Here is a 16116-nt window from a genome sequence, read left to right as displayed (position 1 = left end):
ACTTGGGGGGATGGCACTACAGGAATATTTAGAAAGCACTGTTTTAGGCTGTAAGACAGTGGTTCTCAACCTTCCTGATGCCGCGACCCTTTAATACAGTTCCTCATGCTGTGGTGACCCCCAACCATAAAATTATTTTTGTTGCTACTTCATAACTATAATTTTGCTACTGTTATGAATCGTAATGTAAGTATCTGATATGCAGGATGTATTTTCATTGTTACAAATTGAACATAATTAAAGCACAGTGATTAATCACAAAAACAATATGTAATTATATATGTGTTTTCCGATGGTCTTAGGCGACCCCTATGAAAGGGTCGTTCGACCCCCAAAGGGGTCGTGACCCACAGGTTGAGAACCGCTGTTGTAAGAAGTAGTCTAAATTGTCCCAGTGAATGTCAAGTAGCAGACCACTGTCATCAAACCTCACAGCCATCCTTTGAGGGTGGAGGCCGGGGTTGCGGGGTCATGGAGCTGTAGGGAATTGGGGGTTTGAATGTCACCCAGAGCTTTTCCACCCAAGGGCCAATTCTGTTCTGCCTCTCTGGGGCTGTACTGGGGGCCGGAAGCAGTTCTTCCACTAACAGGCAGGCAGGTAAGTCTCTGCTGGCTCATCCTTCATTCTCTATGCCCAAGAATACCTTTGAAAGCCCAGTCTTCCCCCATTTCACATCATTCACTCTGGTTGACGGGCAATGCACAATTCTTGCCATCACACTTACGGGTGCATTTCCATCGGTCTGAATAGTTTTGAACACCTCTGAAGGCTGCACAGACAGCAGGCCTCTCCGTGTCAAACACCCAGGAACGCTGGGTCTGGATTATGGCTGTAGCCCCCCCTTGCAGGCCCGGGGGCCTTCCTTGAAGTCTCTCAAGTGCTGCACCTCACTTCACCCCCACCCAAGGCTGTGTGGCCCCAGCTCACCCTAATAGTGGATGATGGGACTGCGACTGAAAACAAACCCAAGTCCAGAACCAGGCACCTAATCTGGGGTAAGCTCGTCCTATGGGTTCACTGTTCAAGTCACTGGGCACCACAGGCCTGTCTTGGGGGTACTGGAAAGTTAAAGCATTGGACCCCAATCTCCGGAAATCCTCAAAGGCAGGCACTGAACCACAGCAACACAGCCAGGCTTCTGAGTTTTCATTTTCTGTTTATTTTTTGATTGTGAAGATGAGACTCAACAAGTCACAAAGGAAACTCCTATGCCCTGAGCCAGGTGTCCCGCTGCAGAGGCAGGTGGGAGGCGAGGCCCCGACCTGACCAGAGCCTGCGGCATGTTTTTCAGAGCAGGAGAATTTTTTGACAAATGTTGACATTTTACCGTGTAAACAGAGACTTGGCTAAACAAGCCAAGATGAGCAGGGCCAGGTTCACACCTCGTGTTCCTGCTGCTCTCTCTCCCTTCCCAGCCCCGCCTGCAGCAGGAGAAATACCAGGGCAGGTGACAATACCAAGACATTTCTATAAAAGCAATGGAAAAGAACAGATAACTCATTAAATACATTCATTTTGGCTCTTTGTTCCAATATCTAAATACTCAGAAGTAATCAGAGTGAACCTGAAAGAGAGGGGTACCATGCTCTAGCACCATTTATGCGAAGGCATTTTTCAATATAATACAACTGTTAAAATTAGATACAAAATTACTTTATTAAGTTCAACCACAGGGAAACGACTGCTGACTTGATATTTCAAATCCGGACCTGACCGTTTCCTTGCTGTTACCCATGTTTTGGGAATTTCATTCCTGACCCAAGAAATCAACAAGACTGAGATAAAACTCCAGTCAGTGTTCTCCATTAATAGCTCTGGCTATTAATAAGCATTTGAAATATTTAAATATACAGGTGGCCATAAGGCCTGGGAACAGAGACATGTACAATAAATAGTTTGATGATATAACATTCCAATACAATTAATGTATTTTCAGATTCAATGGCCACTCTGTATAGTTTAATTATACACATTAACCCATTCCACCATTCCCAGTCATAAATTTCAATTTACCATGAAAAAAATATATAAATGGGACAGCTCCCCTCCACCCTACCCACTTCTGCTGGGGCCCCTCCTGTAGGCCTCCGGACATAAGACAATCACTATAGGACTTCAGCACACATACATTTACATACATGTACGTGCTTGCATGCACATACAACACACACACCCTCCTGGGCATGGCGAGCCCACCTTGCTCCCAATGCTACTGCCACTAGGGTGCTGGGCAGGCAGGCAAATTAGTTTAGTTTTGTGCTTTCCATGGTTCCAGGTTATAGATAGAATTACACAAATGTTAAAAAGAGGTGCCCATCTTTATTCTCTGTACAACTCAGCACTGGCGCCCTGGTCTCTTCACCCCTCAAAAGAGATCACCAATGAGGTTGCCCAAAGGCATTAAATGTCACACTTCTGTTATGTGGGGACTTAACAAACTTTAGAAAAAGGAATTTGCAGAATCCACCCACATAAATCCTTCCCCTCTTTCAGATTGTATTCTTTTATAACTTAAGCCCAGGAGGTGTGCCAGGCATCTGTTGTTTTCGTTTCTACGTGGCATTTCTCATCTAAAATCAGTCCTCCTTCGGTTCACTTTGTACAATTACTTGGGCCATTTTTAAATGACTTGACATTGGACTCTGCTTCTGCTAAACTATTTGGGGACACTCCAGGCCTTTCACACACATTTTAGATTCACTTCACAGTAGTCACAGATCTTTTAAAAAAGGCATTTATTTTTATGTATGCCTACAAGTGAGATGCCCTGGAGGTATATACTAGTACTTTTGAAAATAACTTTCTGGCTTTCAAGGGGGAGTACCTGCAAAGTGTTGCTTAAGAAAGGGAGAAAAGAAGATAATCTAACTTTATTTTAACATCAGAAAGGAGAACAGCCAGGAAGACTACTGGAGTCCTTCATCTATGCCGATGGTAAAGGCGCTACATCATTAAATGCAATGATGTCATTTTCATAAGCACTTCAGTCAAGGAAGATCTTCAAAAACAAAACTACAAGGAAAACGGCATGTGGGGGTGAGGGTGAGAGCAGGACTAGCACAGCCTCTTAAAACAAAAATACTAAAAAGAAAACAAGCACATAACCCGCAAAGGCCGTTTCTCCCATCAGAGGTGTTAGTGCACGTGGCCTGAGATTTTACCTGGTAAGACTAATGAAAGAACGCAAAGGCAATGTCTGTTATTCTTAAAGAAAAATTTCATCAGGCATTAACTGAATATATAGCAGTATAATAAAAGTGGAAATTGCTATATGAAGAAAACAGGGTCAGTCTTGTTCTGTGCATTTAAAACATTTTCAGATATGCCGTATCTGAAGGAAGAGGAACTGCAAGCATTTCAGATCAAATTCCACCTACGTCTAGATCACAAGTGAAAAACCACACACTGGCCTCATGTTCTCCACTGCCGACATCACCGTTCCACGTGTATGGGTGAGATGAACAGCTGTGTATGCAGGTGAGGAGGGGAGCCAGAAAAAATTCTGAAGGAGCAAAGCTAATGCCATGGAACTTGCTACACAGAAATTCTTTTTTATTTAAATGTACCTTAAAGGAGCTCAAAGGTGTAAGTCATGCCTGCTTAAGGTGGAGATTATCTTTCTGCCAAAATCATAGGGTCCAGAATCTCTGAACTCTCGCAATAAACTCTGGGATTAAAAGCAAGCACAGAGCAGCTCCCACTAACTTTCCTTCTAGATACTTTATCATTTTAGAGGTCCTTCTAAATAACTGTCCTCTTGAATCCATTTTGGTCTCAATTTAATTTCTATTCTGCTCATGCCACTGACCAGCCCAAGACCAGGAATGAGAAATTGAATTAGGACTCTGAATAACTGAAGTTGCATGTTGCAACAAACAAATGTTCTTTTTAAAGTTGGCCAATCATCTGTATGTCCTGAAGCACTGTTTCATGGACAGCTTTGCTCCTCTTATGCTGTGATCCCGCTAAGCCTGGACAGTGTCTGAGAGCAGAGTCCATCCAATAAGGCCTTAGGACAGAAAACCAGTTAAACTTACCTTTTTGAATTTGTATCAGTGTAGGAGTAAAGACCACAATTTTAACAATATCATACATAGAAACAAGAAAAAAGTATAAAATGTAAACAATTAAGTTGTCCAGAAGTTCAGTTCAAGTTTACTGAGATTAGATTATTTTCAAAATTCAAAGACAGATGATCATGAGTATCATTAAATTCAATGGTGGGTATGAACAAATGGTCAGAGGAACACAGACCCCTGCTGCCTTGTTCAACCTACACATTTGAAGTTACGCTTTTAAAAATATTCAAGAATGAAATGTAATGTGTTTCCTGTTATGTTACAAATACTAAAATGAAGCATCAAAGCCAACAAGAAGTCATCATTATTACTTGAACTTGGCTTCTAGGCACCTCCTCTCCAGGCACCATTGCATTTCACAGTGAAAAACACAAGCCTCCCCAATCCACACACATTTAGAGCAGAATTTGATTCAGAGAATTAGCATCTACCAAAATGTGGTGACCATTACTGATGAGGTCATGGGGAAAATACTAACGTAACAGTCTGAATAGTTTTGTGTGGCCTCTGAGTTTTCTCAACTAAGAATTTGAAGTGAAAGCAAAACTTAGATTTTCAAAAAAGGTTCGCCCCTCTGAAAAAACAGATTAGAGAGCTTATAAACTATTAAACTGCACCAAATAAAGATTTAAGTTATTCTAAAATAAAGCTCAGTGCTTCAGGGAAACACCACCTCTACTAATGCTGAGCCAATTCAGGTGCTGCTGGTACAACCCTAAAGAGTGACGTGTCTGGTAACTGTGAGCACTGTCCACACCTCACGTGGACAATTCAGGTCCTAATGCAGGCCACAGGCAGCTAGGCTGCCCCATAACCACCACCCAGTCACCATGCAGGCAATTGCTCAGGGCCCAGAACCCTGCCTCCCTCAGGCTTTCCAAACCAAATCAGGGACAGATGCAGCATAGCCATACTTTTGCACTGTTTTAGTATGCACTTCTGCTTAAACTAACTCATGAAAAACCTTAGCTACTCTGCTGTTACTCATCCCCTGCCAGCAGATGAATTTGGCAATAGAAACATCCTAAAAAATAGTAGGAAAAGGGCACAGGAAGACCTGGATCCAGCTTATCCCACCCCTAAACTCAGATATCTGAGTGCCTGTGGTCATTTGGCCTTGGTTTCCTCCTCTAAAAACGCAGGTAGATCTGAACTCTGTTCTGGCTATAATAGTGAACCTATGGGCCACAGAGTAATAAACAGCCCGACACTAGAGCACACCACTTGCACCCAGCACCAGACCTGGTGTGGCTGCGGCCTCAGCACTGGTCATGTCGTCAAAGAGCAAGGATTTACAGGTGCCATCGTCTCCCTCCTGCTCCTTTCTCCAGCCTTTAAAAAACCAATTCTCAATCATCTATTAAATAATCTGTTTAAGGTAGCTTTAATTAGTATATAAATCCAAACCCCGGCTTGCCAAGACTATCAGAGGATGTCGACACTGCCATTAGCAGACTCCATCCCAGAATTATACCACGTAAGCAGACTGCATAGGAAGGGCACCACAGAGACCCATTACCACAAAAACAAAAAAATTACTATTAAAAAAAAAATTGAAAGCCAGTTTACTAATAGAGAAAGTTTGGTTTGAGATATAAAGAACATTCTTCTGATACTAAAGTATTTGTTTTATAACAAAGACGGAGTGTGCAGCTTCCAACAGATGTGTTGGAAGGCCCCACTAAAACATATTGCATCATAAATGAGAAGAAAACTTGGTTAACTCATTATCAGAAGCTAGTCTTCAGAACATCCCAGGCCAGCTTGGCTCACAGGGTCCAAGAGTCCACGTAATTCATTCCAAGAGACCAGCAAGCCGGGGCCCGGGCTGAGGAGCGGCCCACATGCCTTGGCCCTGCTGCCAGGCTGCCGGGTGTACGTCTCTCACAAACTCGTCTCCTCACACACTCTGACGGGGATGTTGTAATGCCGATCGTCCTCGGCAATCAGGGTCACCACCGGCCAGTCCCTGGGTGGGTCTGTGGGGTAGACCGTGATGAACTCCTCAGTGCTGTACTTGGAGAGCCGGTACACCTGGATGGTGTGGCGCACAGCATAGGCCAGAAGGAACATTTCAATCTGCAGAGGAGAGCAAACAGGTAAGGGAAGGGCAGCCACCCTGAAAGATGCCGCTTACCTCCCGCTCCATCCCAGGTGTCCCAGGCCAAGCCAGCTAAGCCAAAATCCTCTTCCTCCCCATGGACCAGCCCCAGTCCTCTTTCATATGGTCGTTGTAAACAGGCAAATGACCAAGAATGGATCGTGTCTGCTGAGGGACTTGTAACCAGAATTTATCACAACTCTTACAACTCAATAAAAAAACAAAGGACCAGTTTAAAAACTGAGCAAAGGGCCCGAACGGATAGTTCTCCAAAGAAGATACACAAATGGCCAATATGCACATGAAAAGTCATCAAGGGAATGGAATCAAAACCATGGTGAGATACCGCGTCACACCCTCTGGAATGGCTCCAATCAAAAAGACAAAGGATGCGGGGGAATGACTGCTTACTGGGTATGTTTTTCTTTTCAGGCATGAAATGATTTGATACAGGTAGTGGTCACAAAACACGTAAATGTACTAAAGGCCACTGAGCTGTACACTTTAAAATGGTTACTTGTATGTTATGTGAGGTATACATGTGGGACTCAGAAACACTGCAGGTGGGAATGACCAATGATACAGCTGTTCCTCAAGACTAAATAAAGAACTGCCATATAACCCAGCAATTCCACTCCCAGGTACATACCCAAGAGAACTGAAAAAATATGTCCACAAAAAAACTTTCACATGAATGTTCAGAGCAGGATTTTTCAAAATAGTTAAAAAAGGAATGACCCAAATATCCATCAACTGATGAGTAGATGAATAAAATGCGATATATCCATACCATGGAATAGTATTTGTCAATAAAAAGGAATGAAGAATTGACACATGATACAATATGCATGAACCTTAAAAACACTAAGCTGTGAAAGGAACCAGTCACAAAAGACCACATATTGTATGAGTTATGATTCCATTTATATGAACTCTCTCCATAGTAGGCAAATCTAAGGTGACAGAAAGTTAGATTACTGGCTGCCTAGGACTGGGGGGAGTAAGAATGGGTCTGAGGTTTCTTTTGGGGTGATAAAATGGTTTAAAATTAGACTGTGATGGCTGCAAACATACTAAAAAAACATTGAGCTGCATACTTTAAAAGGGCAAACTTTACGGTCAGTAAATTATTTCAATAAAGCTGTTTTTTAAACATTGGACTCTCCATGACAGCAGACCTTGTTGAGATCCAAAAGGACTAACATGCAAAACACCCTCTACCAGGCTTTTCACTGCAATGTACTTGCTACTGTCCAGGAGACATTAGGTAACTTACGCTACAAGTACAGGTTATTTTAAATAATTATCTTCAATCCTGCCTGACCCAGCATGACCATCATCTTTGCTCTTTCAGACAGACCAGGAAAAGGCAAGCCAAAGAGCCAGCCATGGAAGAAGAAAGGAAGCACTTTGGAAGGCTAGCCTTAATGCAACTTTAGTGGTTGGCTATCCCACTGAAAAAAGACATAAGCTTTTTAGGGCAACGTAATGAACTCACCAAAGACAGAGAGTGCAAAGTAAGCCAACCGTTGCATCCTGGGACAGTACTGTATTGGGTCTCTGTGTAAAATTCCAAACTAGTGTATGTGTAAAAGATCAAGAGCAGGCTGCGCTCTACTGGCTAAGGTGACCCCATTTCTATTTTTAAAGGATCAGAGCTAATACAGCTACAGCTGCCAAGATTAAACACCCTTCACATGACTCTTTTTTTTTAGATTACCAGATCCAAAGATACAGATCCCATTACCACCTGCAGAAGCAAGCCCAGGCTGAGATAACCATGTTGGTCCTAAAATAGATTCACAATTCTGTAAGAGTGGGATGAACTTGGTGACTTGCTAACAAATATAATATGGGTAAGTGTGATGGGGTGTGATTTCTAAGATTAGACCATAAAAGGCATTGTGGCTTCTTTCCACTCTCTCCTTGAATTACTTTCTGAGAGAAGCCAGTTGCCATGTGTGAGGACACTCACACAGCCCTATCTGTATAAAGCCCCACATGGCAAGGAACTACCCCCTACCAGTGAGGAACTGAGGCCTCCCGCCAACAGCCAGGTGAGTGAGCCATGTTAGACATGGATCCTCCACCCCAAGCCAAGTCCTCAGATGACTGCAACCTGAGACCTCAAGCCCAAGTCACCCACTAAGTTGCTCCTGAATTCCTGACACCCAAGCACTACGAGATAATGTTTGATGGTTAATGCTGGTGTTCTGGGATAATACGCAAGGGTATAACTCACCTGTTCGAGGCCACCAGTGTGTCCCACCTGATTTAGATGGTTCCTCAGTAGCTGTCCAGGGTCACTGGATGTGTCCCGAGCAAACAGAAGCACAGAGAAAAATGGTACGTCCTCTCCCTTCTCTTTATCATCATATAGTTCAATGGCTCTGTGTAACATTAAAAATTTTACAGCTTCATAAAGGCTATATTCTTCCTCTTCATTTGTGAACAGTTCATCACAAGCTTTCTGCCTTGCTTCAGCAGTTCTCAGTTCAGCCAAGCCTGCCCACTGCAATAAAAAAGTTACATAATAATTACATTTTTGCTCTAAAAGTCCCTGGTATACTTCCATACTTTGAGCACAAAATCATTTTCAAAAGTAGGCAACCGTGGGTCACAACATTCAAGTTTCCAGCTCAAACAATGGTACTACTCTTTAGGCCACACAAAACCCTTATTCAGTTTCTGCCCCATTAATTTGAAACAAAAGTACAATGCACTAAGGAGAAGCACTGGGACTGTGGAATGGCAATCTGGAACCCTAACTTCAGGCAATGAGACTCAATCAACCAAATTATGGAAGACCTAACGTGCATGTGTGAGTCCTGGCTGTGGAGCTGTGAAGAAGAGCTAAAATTACTCCTCTCTATAAGGGGGCTTACAGTTATCCAGAAACCTTCAAAAATGAAGATGGGCAAGGACAATGAGGGGATCTCCTAAATATTAGTTTACTAAATTTAACCTTCTAACCTCTGAGAAGTATACGTGAGTTTCAAATGAATAAATCCATTCAGGAAATTCTAATTGACTCCTGATTAAGAATAGAGCAGTGTCAGGTATTCAGCTAAAATAGGCACACTCTTTATGTGAACAAGAAAACCCCATAAATACATGTACTTTTAAGTTAAAGTAAATTAGAATAAAAGATGCCAATATGAAACTAGTCCTTAGGAATTGCCGGGAGCCGGTCCATGCTTGCTGTTTCAAGGGACCTGGAATATATGGCATACTTTTCTTAATATGTTTGCTCACCTTCTTGGCACTATGTGTTTTAACCAAGGTCTCTGAGAAAGGTTGTTTCCCCAGGTAGAGATTTTCCCCTGAAGTTAGGGAGGGAATAAAACCTCTTAACTAAGTGCCAGGCGGGTAATTAATCACTTTAACTACGAACAATCATGCTTAAGCTACATAATCTTTACTTCCGGGAATGGAGATAAGAAACGCCCTAACCTTTGGAATAGAGATTGATAGGATTGGAATCAACTGGTATAAATACAGTTGTAACAAGACAACAGCAGACAGAACTTAGGAGACAGAAGAGAGACAGAACCTAGGCACAGAACCTACACAGAACGTTCTCTAGGGACAGAAGAACTTCGCTGGAGAGAGCATGGCAAAAGATCCTGGACTGAACCTGACTACAGAAATTGGCAAGAGAACCTGACTAGAACCTGGTGACTGAACCTGGCTGGAGAACCTGGACAGAACCTGACTGGAGAACCTAGCGAGGGAACATGGCTACAGAGCCTGGCTGGAGAACCTGGAGAACCTAGCAAGAGAACATGGACACAGAACCTCTCTGGAGATCCGAACCAGAACCTCTCTGGAGATCCAGACCAGAAGTTGGCTGGAGATCCTGGCTAGAGATCCTGGCTAGGCTGCTGATCAACTGAACACTGTCTCCGTGTCATTCCTTCTTCGCCGACTCCGTCCACACCTTTGGGGACCCCTGGACTTGCTGGGGTTGGACCCCAACAAGGAATCACCAGTAACTACCGCCCCCTGAAAACCCAGTAAAATTTTAAATCCAAGAGTAAATTTTAATGGTAATGACTGCACCAGAGGTCTAACAAGTGGGCTGAAAGCTGGAACACCTCATTTTCCAGAAGTAGACACGTTGCCAGTCAAGAGCACAGCTCCAGAGCCCGGATGGAATGAAGGCCTCACCCAAGCAGCTGATGGCTTTTACAGGGCATTAACCAACGGCGGGGCCTTGGTTTTCTCAGCTGTAAATATGGGGTAACCATAGCAACACCACCTTGGTAGTTGCAAGAATTAAATACATACAACTTTTAGTGTACGGCCTGGCCCATAGAAAGTGCTGGGAATGTAGCTCAGATTATTAATAATTTTCACATTACTGTAAATTGGAATCACTTAAACATTCCCCAAAACGAGGATCCAGTCACTCTAGACCAGTGATGGCGAACCTATGACACGCGTGTCAGAGGTGACACACGAACTCATTTTTTTGGTTGATTTCTTTGTTAAATGGCATTTAAATATATAAAATAAATATCAAAAATATGTCTTTGTTTTACTATGGTTGCAAATATCAAAAAATTTCTGTATGTGACCCGGCACCAGAGTTAGGGTTTTTCAAAATGCTGACACACCGAGCTCAAAAAGGTTCGCCATCACTGCTCTAGACACACCTAAAAAAAGCAAAAATTGCAATTTCACAAGAACTTAAAAGAGATAAAAATGAAATCACAAGTGACTGAACTGAAGAGCCTTCTCACTCCCACAGGGCCAGAGTCCTGCCCTCAACCCTCCACTGACCCGGGGACTGGGCAGCACAGGTCTCCAACCCCTACAAATCCTGTGCTCTGCTTAACAGGCAAGAACAACAGAATCCCTCTGTCTTTCTTGTCCTCCCATTTCATCACTGGTGTTCCTGTGACAGTGTGTTTTGCAGTAAATACTTCTATGATTGCAAACCCAAACTAGGTTCCAGGAAGTCAGGTCCTCAGTCCATCCATCAAAAAGGTATTTACCGAATGCCTATTATGTGTCAGGCTCAGGTCTAGGCACTGGGTATAAAGAAATGACATCTTTCATGAAGCTGAAAGTCTAATGGGACATGAATTCGTATCACTGATATTACGATAAGAAATTTGGACTGTCCGTATCCGGTGTGGCTCAGCTGGTTGAGCGTCATCCTGTGCACCACTGAAAGGTTACCAGTTCGGTTCCCAGTCAGGGCACATGCCCAGGCTGTGGACTTGATCCCTGGCTGGGTGCATGTAGAAGGCAGCCAAACCATGTTTCTCTCATATTGATGTTTCTCTGTCTTTTTCTTCCTTTCCCTTCCTCTCTCTCAATTCAATAAAAACATTAAAAAAAGAAAAATATGGACTAAATGTATCACTGAAACTTGTCAGTATGACTTAGCACAAAGACTATATTTGTTATGGTTTCCTTTTAAGATAAACAATTCATTAAACATATCATCTCCTCCAAAAATACTTGATGTTGATATTTCTCAATTTTACCAAAGACCTCACAGGAAGGGTTTGTGTTCATCCAAAATTATTTTGCCTAAAAACCAGCCAAGAACATCTGGTAATCCACTAAGTGAGAACTAAGAAGTGGTCTGCTGAGGGGGATAAATGGTGATGGAAGGAGACTTGACTTGAGTGGTGAACACATAATACAATATATAGATGATGTATTATAGAATTGTATACCTGAATCCTATATAATTTTATTAACCAATGTCACCCCAATAAATTCAAGAGAAAAAAATGGTCTGCTGGGGCAATTAGGAGCAGGAGCTTTTGCACTTCACAGAAAAAGAAAATTACATGTTCCAAACCTTCTTTCTTAGTAAAGTGAGGGACTCCTTAATTTTATCAACCAGGTCCTCGCTCTTCCCCTCAAATTTCAATCCAAGTTTCCACTGCTTGATCCAGCTGTATTTGCTTATGAGTTTTTCTGGTAACTGGAGTATGAAGAAACAGAGAGACAAAGAACATTAACCCTCCAAAAAGTCCATCACATGAACCAAGCTGTAAGAAACCACAAAGCCCTTTGTCCTTCTCTTTCTCCCATTTCGTTATCACTAGAGTTCCTACCTTCGTTTCCAGAATTAATCCCTGCAAACCTGTCATGTGGGTTTAGGCTGGATCACCTAAACCTGGAAGTCAGGAACTCAGAAAGTACTGCCCTAAGGAGGACTGCTAGAGTGAAATGAAGGTTTGGGTTGAGATACAGGAGCTCAATATAGCCTGCACAACCACCAGCCAGGAACCCTGCACAGCACTTTGTGAGTGTACGTGAAGGAGCCTCTTTACAAAAGCCTCCAGCAGCTGCTGGGCCTTTGGCAGCCTCCCTAGCACTCCATACTGCCTGACTCTGGAAGGGGCTCCAGGACTTGTGAGATGGTCCAGAATAAAGTAAAAACCTGCTCCCTTCCTGATTGGGAAAACAAAACCTAATTTTGACATTAACACATATACTCAAAGTTTTAATATTCAATGAAGCGATATTGTATCTAATTCCACTGCTTAGTATAGTAAGATAAAAAACAGCACTGAGAATAAGAGGTAGGGGTTAAGGGAGCTGTGATGGCCTAGCTCAGTGGTCGGCAAACTGCGGCCCCTTGAGTGCGGCTCTTTCACAAAATACCACGTGCGGGCGAGCATGTACAGTGTGATTGAAACTTCATGGCCACACTGAAGGGGCCAAAGAGCCGCATGTGGCTCGTGAGCTGCGGTTTGCGGACCACAGGCCTAACTCATTAAAGAAGTGACAGCTGAACTCATACTTTGCCTGCTTCTCTTTTGTTATTTCCCCCCAATCATCAGTGGAATCTGGAGTCTGAAAGGCAAGATGGGACACAACTTGATGGATGACAGCATGGGAACTCACTCTCCCAACAGTCTCCGGTGTGCCAGGAGGAAAATCCATATTATTAGGATGGGCACAGGCATGTCGTGTCACTGCTATAAAATTTAGAGAGGAAAAAAAAAGTTCACCTCCATGTCAAAAGATCATTAAAGAATAATTATTTCCTACAACATCCTATGTGGACTCTGAGCTTATTTAACAGTTACAAATAGGTTTTTTAAAATATATATTTTTATTGATTTCAGAGAAGGGAGAGGGAGCGAGAGATAGAAACATCAATGATGAGAATGAATCATTGATTGGCTGCCTCCTGCATGCCCCCTACTGGGGATCGAGCCCACAACCTGGGCATGTGCCCTTGACAGGAATTGAACTCGGGACCTTTTAGTCCAAAGTCTGACGCTCTATCCACTGAGCCAAACCGGCTAGGGCATAAATAGTTTTAAATGAGACCATATGTTCAGTTCTTCCGGAATCTAAGACCCTGCCTACCCTTTCATAATGGTAATTCCAGTTTTACCTTCTCAGTCTATACCAGCCGTGGGCAAACTACGGCCCGCGGTCCGGATTCGGCTCGTTTGAAATGAATAAAACTAAAAAAAAAAAAAGACCGTACCTTTTTATGTAATGATGTTTACTTTGAATTTATATTAGTTCACACAAACACTCCATCCATGCTTTTGTTCCGGCCCTCTGGTCCAGTTTAAGAACCCATTGTGGCCCTCGAGTCAAAAAGTTTGCCCACCCCTGGTCTATACCAATCATGTAAAACAAAGGTGGTTTCATCGCTACAAAAAACTAAACGACCAATGGGATATAAATTCCTCTTGCAGTTCCCACAGTGATGCTCATCCACACTCACTCATAAGGGGGAAGGGGCTAATCATAATGACAAATGACCACCCACCCAACTTCATGTCCCCACGGTCCTGCATTTTGGCAGCATGTGGGCAGCTCTGCTGCAAACCTTCAATTAGGTTCTGTTTCATCCAGAACCTAAGATGCCCTCAAGTGGCAACAAGCTGAAATCACAACTGGGCACAGAGAAGTGCAAGTGAGCAGAAAATCTTGGCTACACAGATGTGAGCTGGGAACCGAGTAAAGCCCATAAGCCCATCTGAGCATCACAGGACACTGTGCAGGTATCTAAAAAGCAGGCACAACACTCAACTGAATTACCCGGGAGACCCCAAAGACCTAACTATGTGGACAGAAACCAAATAAAAGTCCGTCTCCTCGGTCCTTCCATGTATTGCTCAGTGTTGCTAGAGCAATCCTCCAACACAGGGTGCATAGTTCTGGGAGACAGTGGAGCAAGCCCAAAAAATAAGGTGTGAAAAAGAAAATACAAAGAAAAAAAATAATTGAGTTGGAATTATTTATTCAGAAGAAAAAAGTGAATATAATTTTAAGTGCTTTCAGGGCTCATAATACATAGAACACATAAATAGCCATTCTTTTCTCCTGCACCTTAAGAGACTGGACTTCTGTTATAAATTTGAGCAAGAAACAAGACTTAAGAAATAATGCTGGGAAATATTTAAGAATAAAATGGTAATCAGCTTAAGTATAATTCAATTTGTGACTAAATTATAAAAACACCCTGTTTTCTCTAACAAGTCTATAAGTCTTGAAACTAACACCATGATTAAAGGGGTGGCAAATAAAAATGTGTCATCCCTAAAACTAACTCATAAAATAAGTTTCGATAATACCGTAGAGTCTAACCCACTCTAAGCAAACACTGCCACGGGTCCCACCCACTCAGAGACATTCTAAAGCTTAGAAAACTTGGAAAGCAAAGGACTACCCTGAAGGACACCACCTCTCAGGGACCCAGGCCCTGTTCCAAGTTTAAGAATAGCCACACCAAGCACCTCCAAGGTTGTTAGGTAATCTGACTGCAGTCAAATACCAAAACTGGGATCCGACAGATGCAGAAACTACACATAGGGAGCTCAGGCAAGGACAGGAGGCGAGGGACAGCTGAACTGTCCAAGGGGCAGTGAGGACAAAGCTCAACCTTTCAGGCGGGGAAGGACAGAGGCCAGAGGAGCTGAGCACAGGCAGAAAGGCAAGTCCAGGCTCTCTCCACTGAGATCAGACTAAGGGGAGGGGCTCTCAGCCCAGCTCTCCCGCATCCCTTCCATGTCCTGTTCTAGGAGAGAGGAAAGAGGGCAAAATGCAACAGGGAACACTTTCAATACAACTAGTGAAAGGGCACGTGTTCCTTGGTAACAAAAGACGGCTTCCCTGGGCTCACACAGTCTTGATGGAATGTACACTAAGGTCAAGGGATGTTTAGCACAGCACAGCCGTGGGCTGAGGCTGGTTCTGAGTTCACACAAAAACTTAGGTGTCCCAGGACCTGTCTGACCCCAAAAGCTGAAGAAGTGGGTTACTTAAGCCAGTGCAGTGCAGGAGACTCTGATAACGCTGTCTGACCCCAAAAGCTGAAAGGTGGGTTACTTAAGCCAGTGCAGTGCAGGAGACCCTCATAACGCTGACACCAGATTCCCTCTAACCTGCCTGCCGGGGCAGCCTTTCTGTGTCCCCACAAGTGGCCAGGACTTTTAAAAGGCCAATGGACACACAATAACCAGAGGTGTTGTGCCATGAACTGGCCAGCCCATAGGACTGTCACTGGACACAGGGTAGTGGTCAAAAGAGGCCCTTGGTATTTCAGAAAGACCAAGGATCAGGGTAAACTGAGAGAGATCCATTGTCAGAGACTTATTGTGGGTGTGGTCCAAGTAATTAATATACCAAGCCGACCCAATTTTAACACAAATAATTTATACCAAGTTCTAACAACAAGCAGAGTGTTACTTAATGTGACACAATACAAGTTATTCTGCTCTATCAGGAAGATGGGGAGGAAATGGTCACACTCACTTTCATACCAAAACCTCTGTAAGATTTTGTTTTGTAGCCAGAGAATTATTTAAGTTTCACTTGATCTGCTTGTCTTAAGCATCTGTGTTAACAAATAAATATTAAGATGTTTACTTATTACAGAGTTACACAAGTAGTGCCTAGAGATGGAGAGACCCCATTTCTGGAGCAAGGTGAGCCAGGTA

General features: G+C 43.2%; 1 protein-coding gene across 1 annotated transcript in view; it reads right to left on the bottom strand.

Moving 5' to 3' along the window:
- Window positions 1-3891: 3891 nt before the first annotated feature.
- The window catches only part of OTULIN (OTU deubiquitinase with linear linkage specificity), a 34432-nt gene continuing 22207 nt past the window's right edge, over window positions 3892-16116 (bottom strand). Inside the window, exons 5-7 of the mRNA XM_081090605.1 lie at window positions 12003-12128; window positions 8424-8693; window positions 3892-6159 (exon numbers count right to left, since the gene is read on the bottom strand). Coding sequence (XP_080946731.1) covers window positions 5965-6159; window positions 8424-8693; window positions 12003-12128 — 591 coding nt within the window. The 3' untranslated portion in view covers window positions 3892-5964. The remainder of the gene's footprint in view (window positions 6160-8423; window positions 8694-12002; window positions 12129-16116) is intronic.

Source organism: Myotis nattereri, assembly GCF_964212035.1.
Source record: "Myotis nattereri genome assembly, chromosome: 4".
NCBI lineage: Eukaryota > Metazoa > Chordata > Mammalia > Chiroptera > Vespertilionidae > Myotis > Myotis nattereri.
This window is presented reverse-complemented; position numbering and strand designations above follow the sequence as displayed.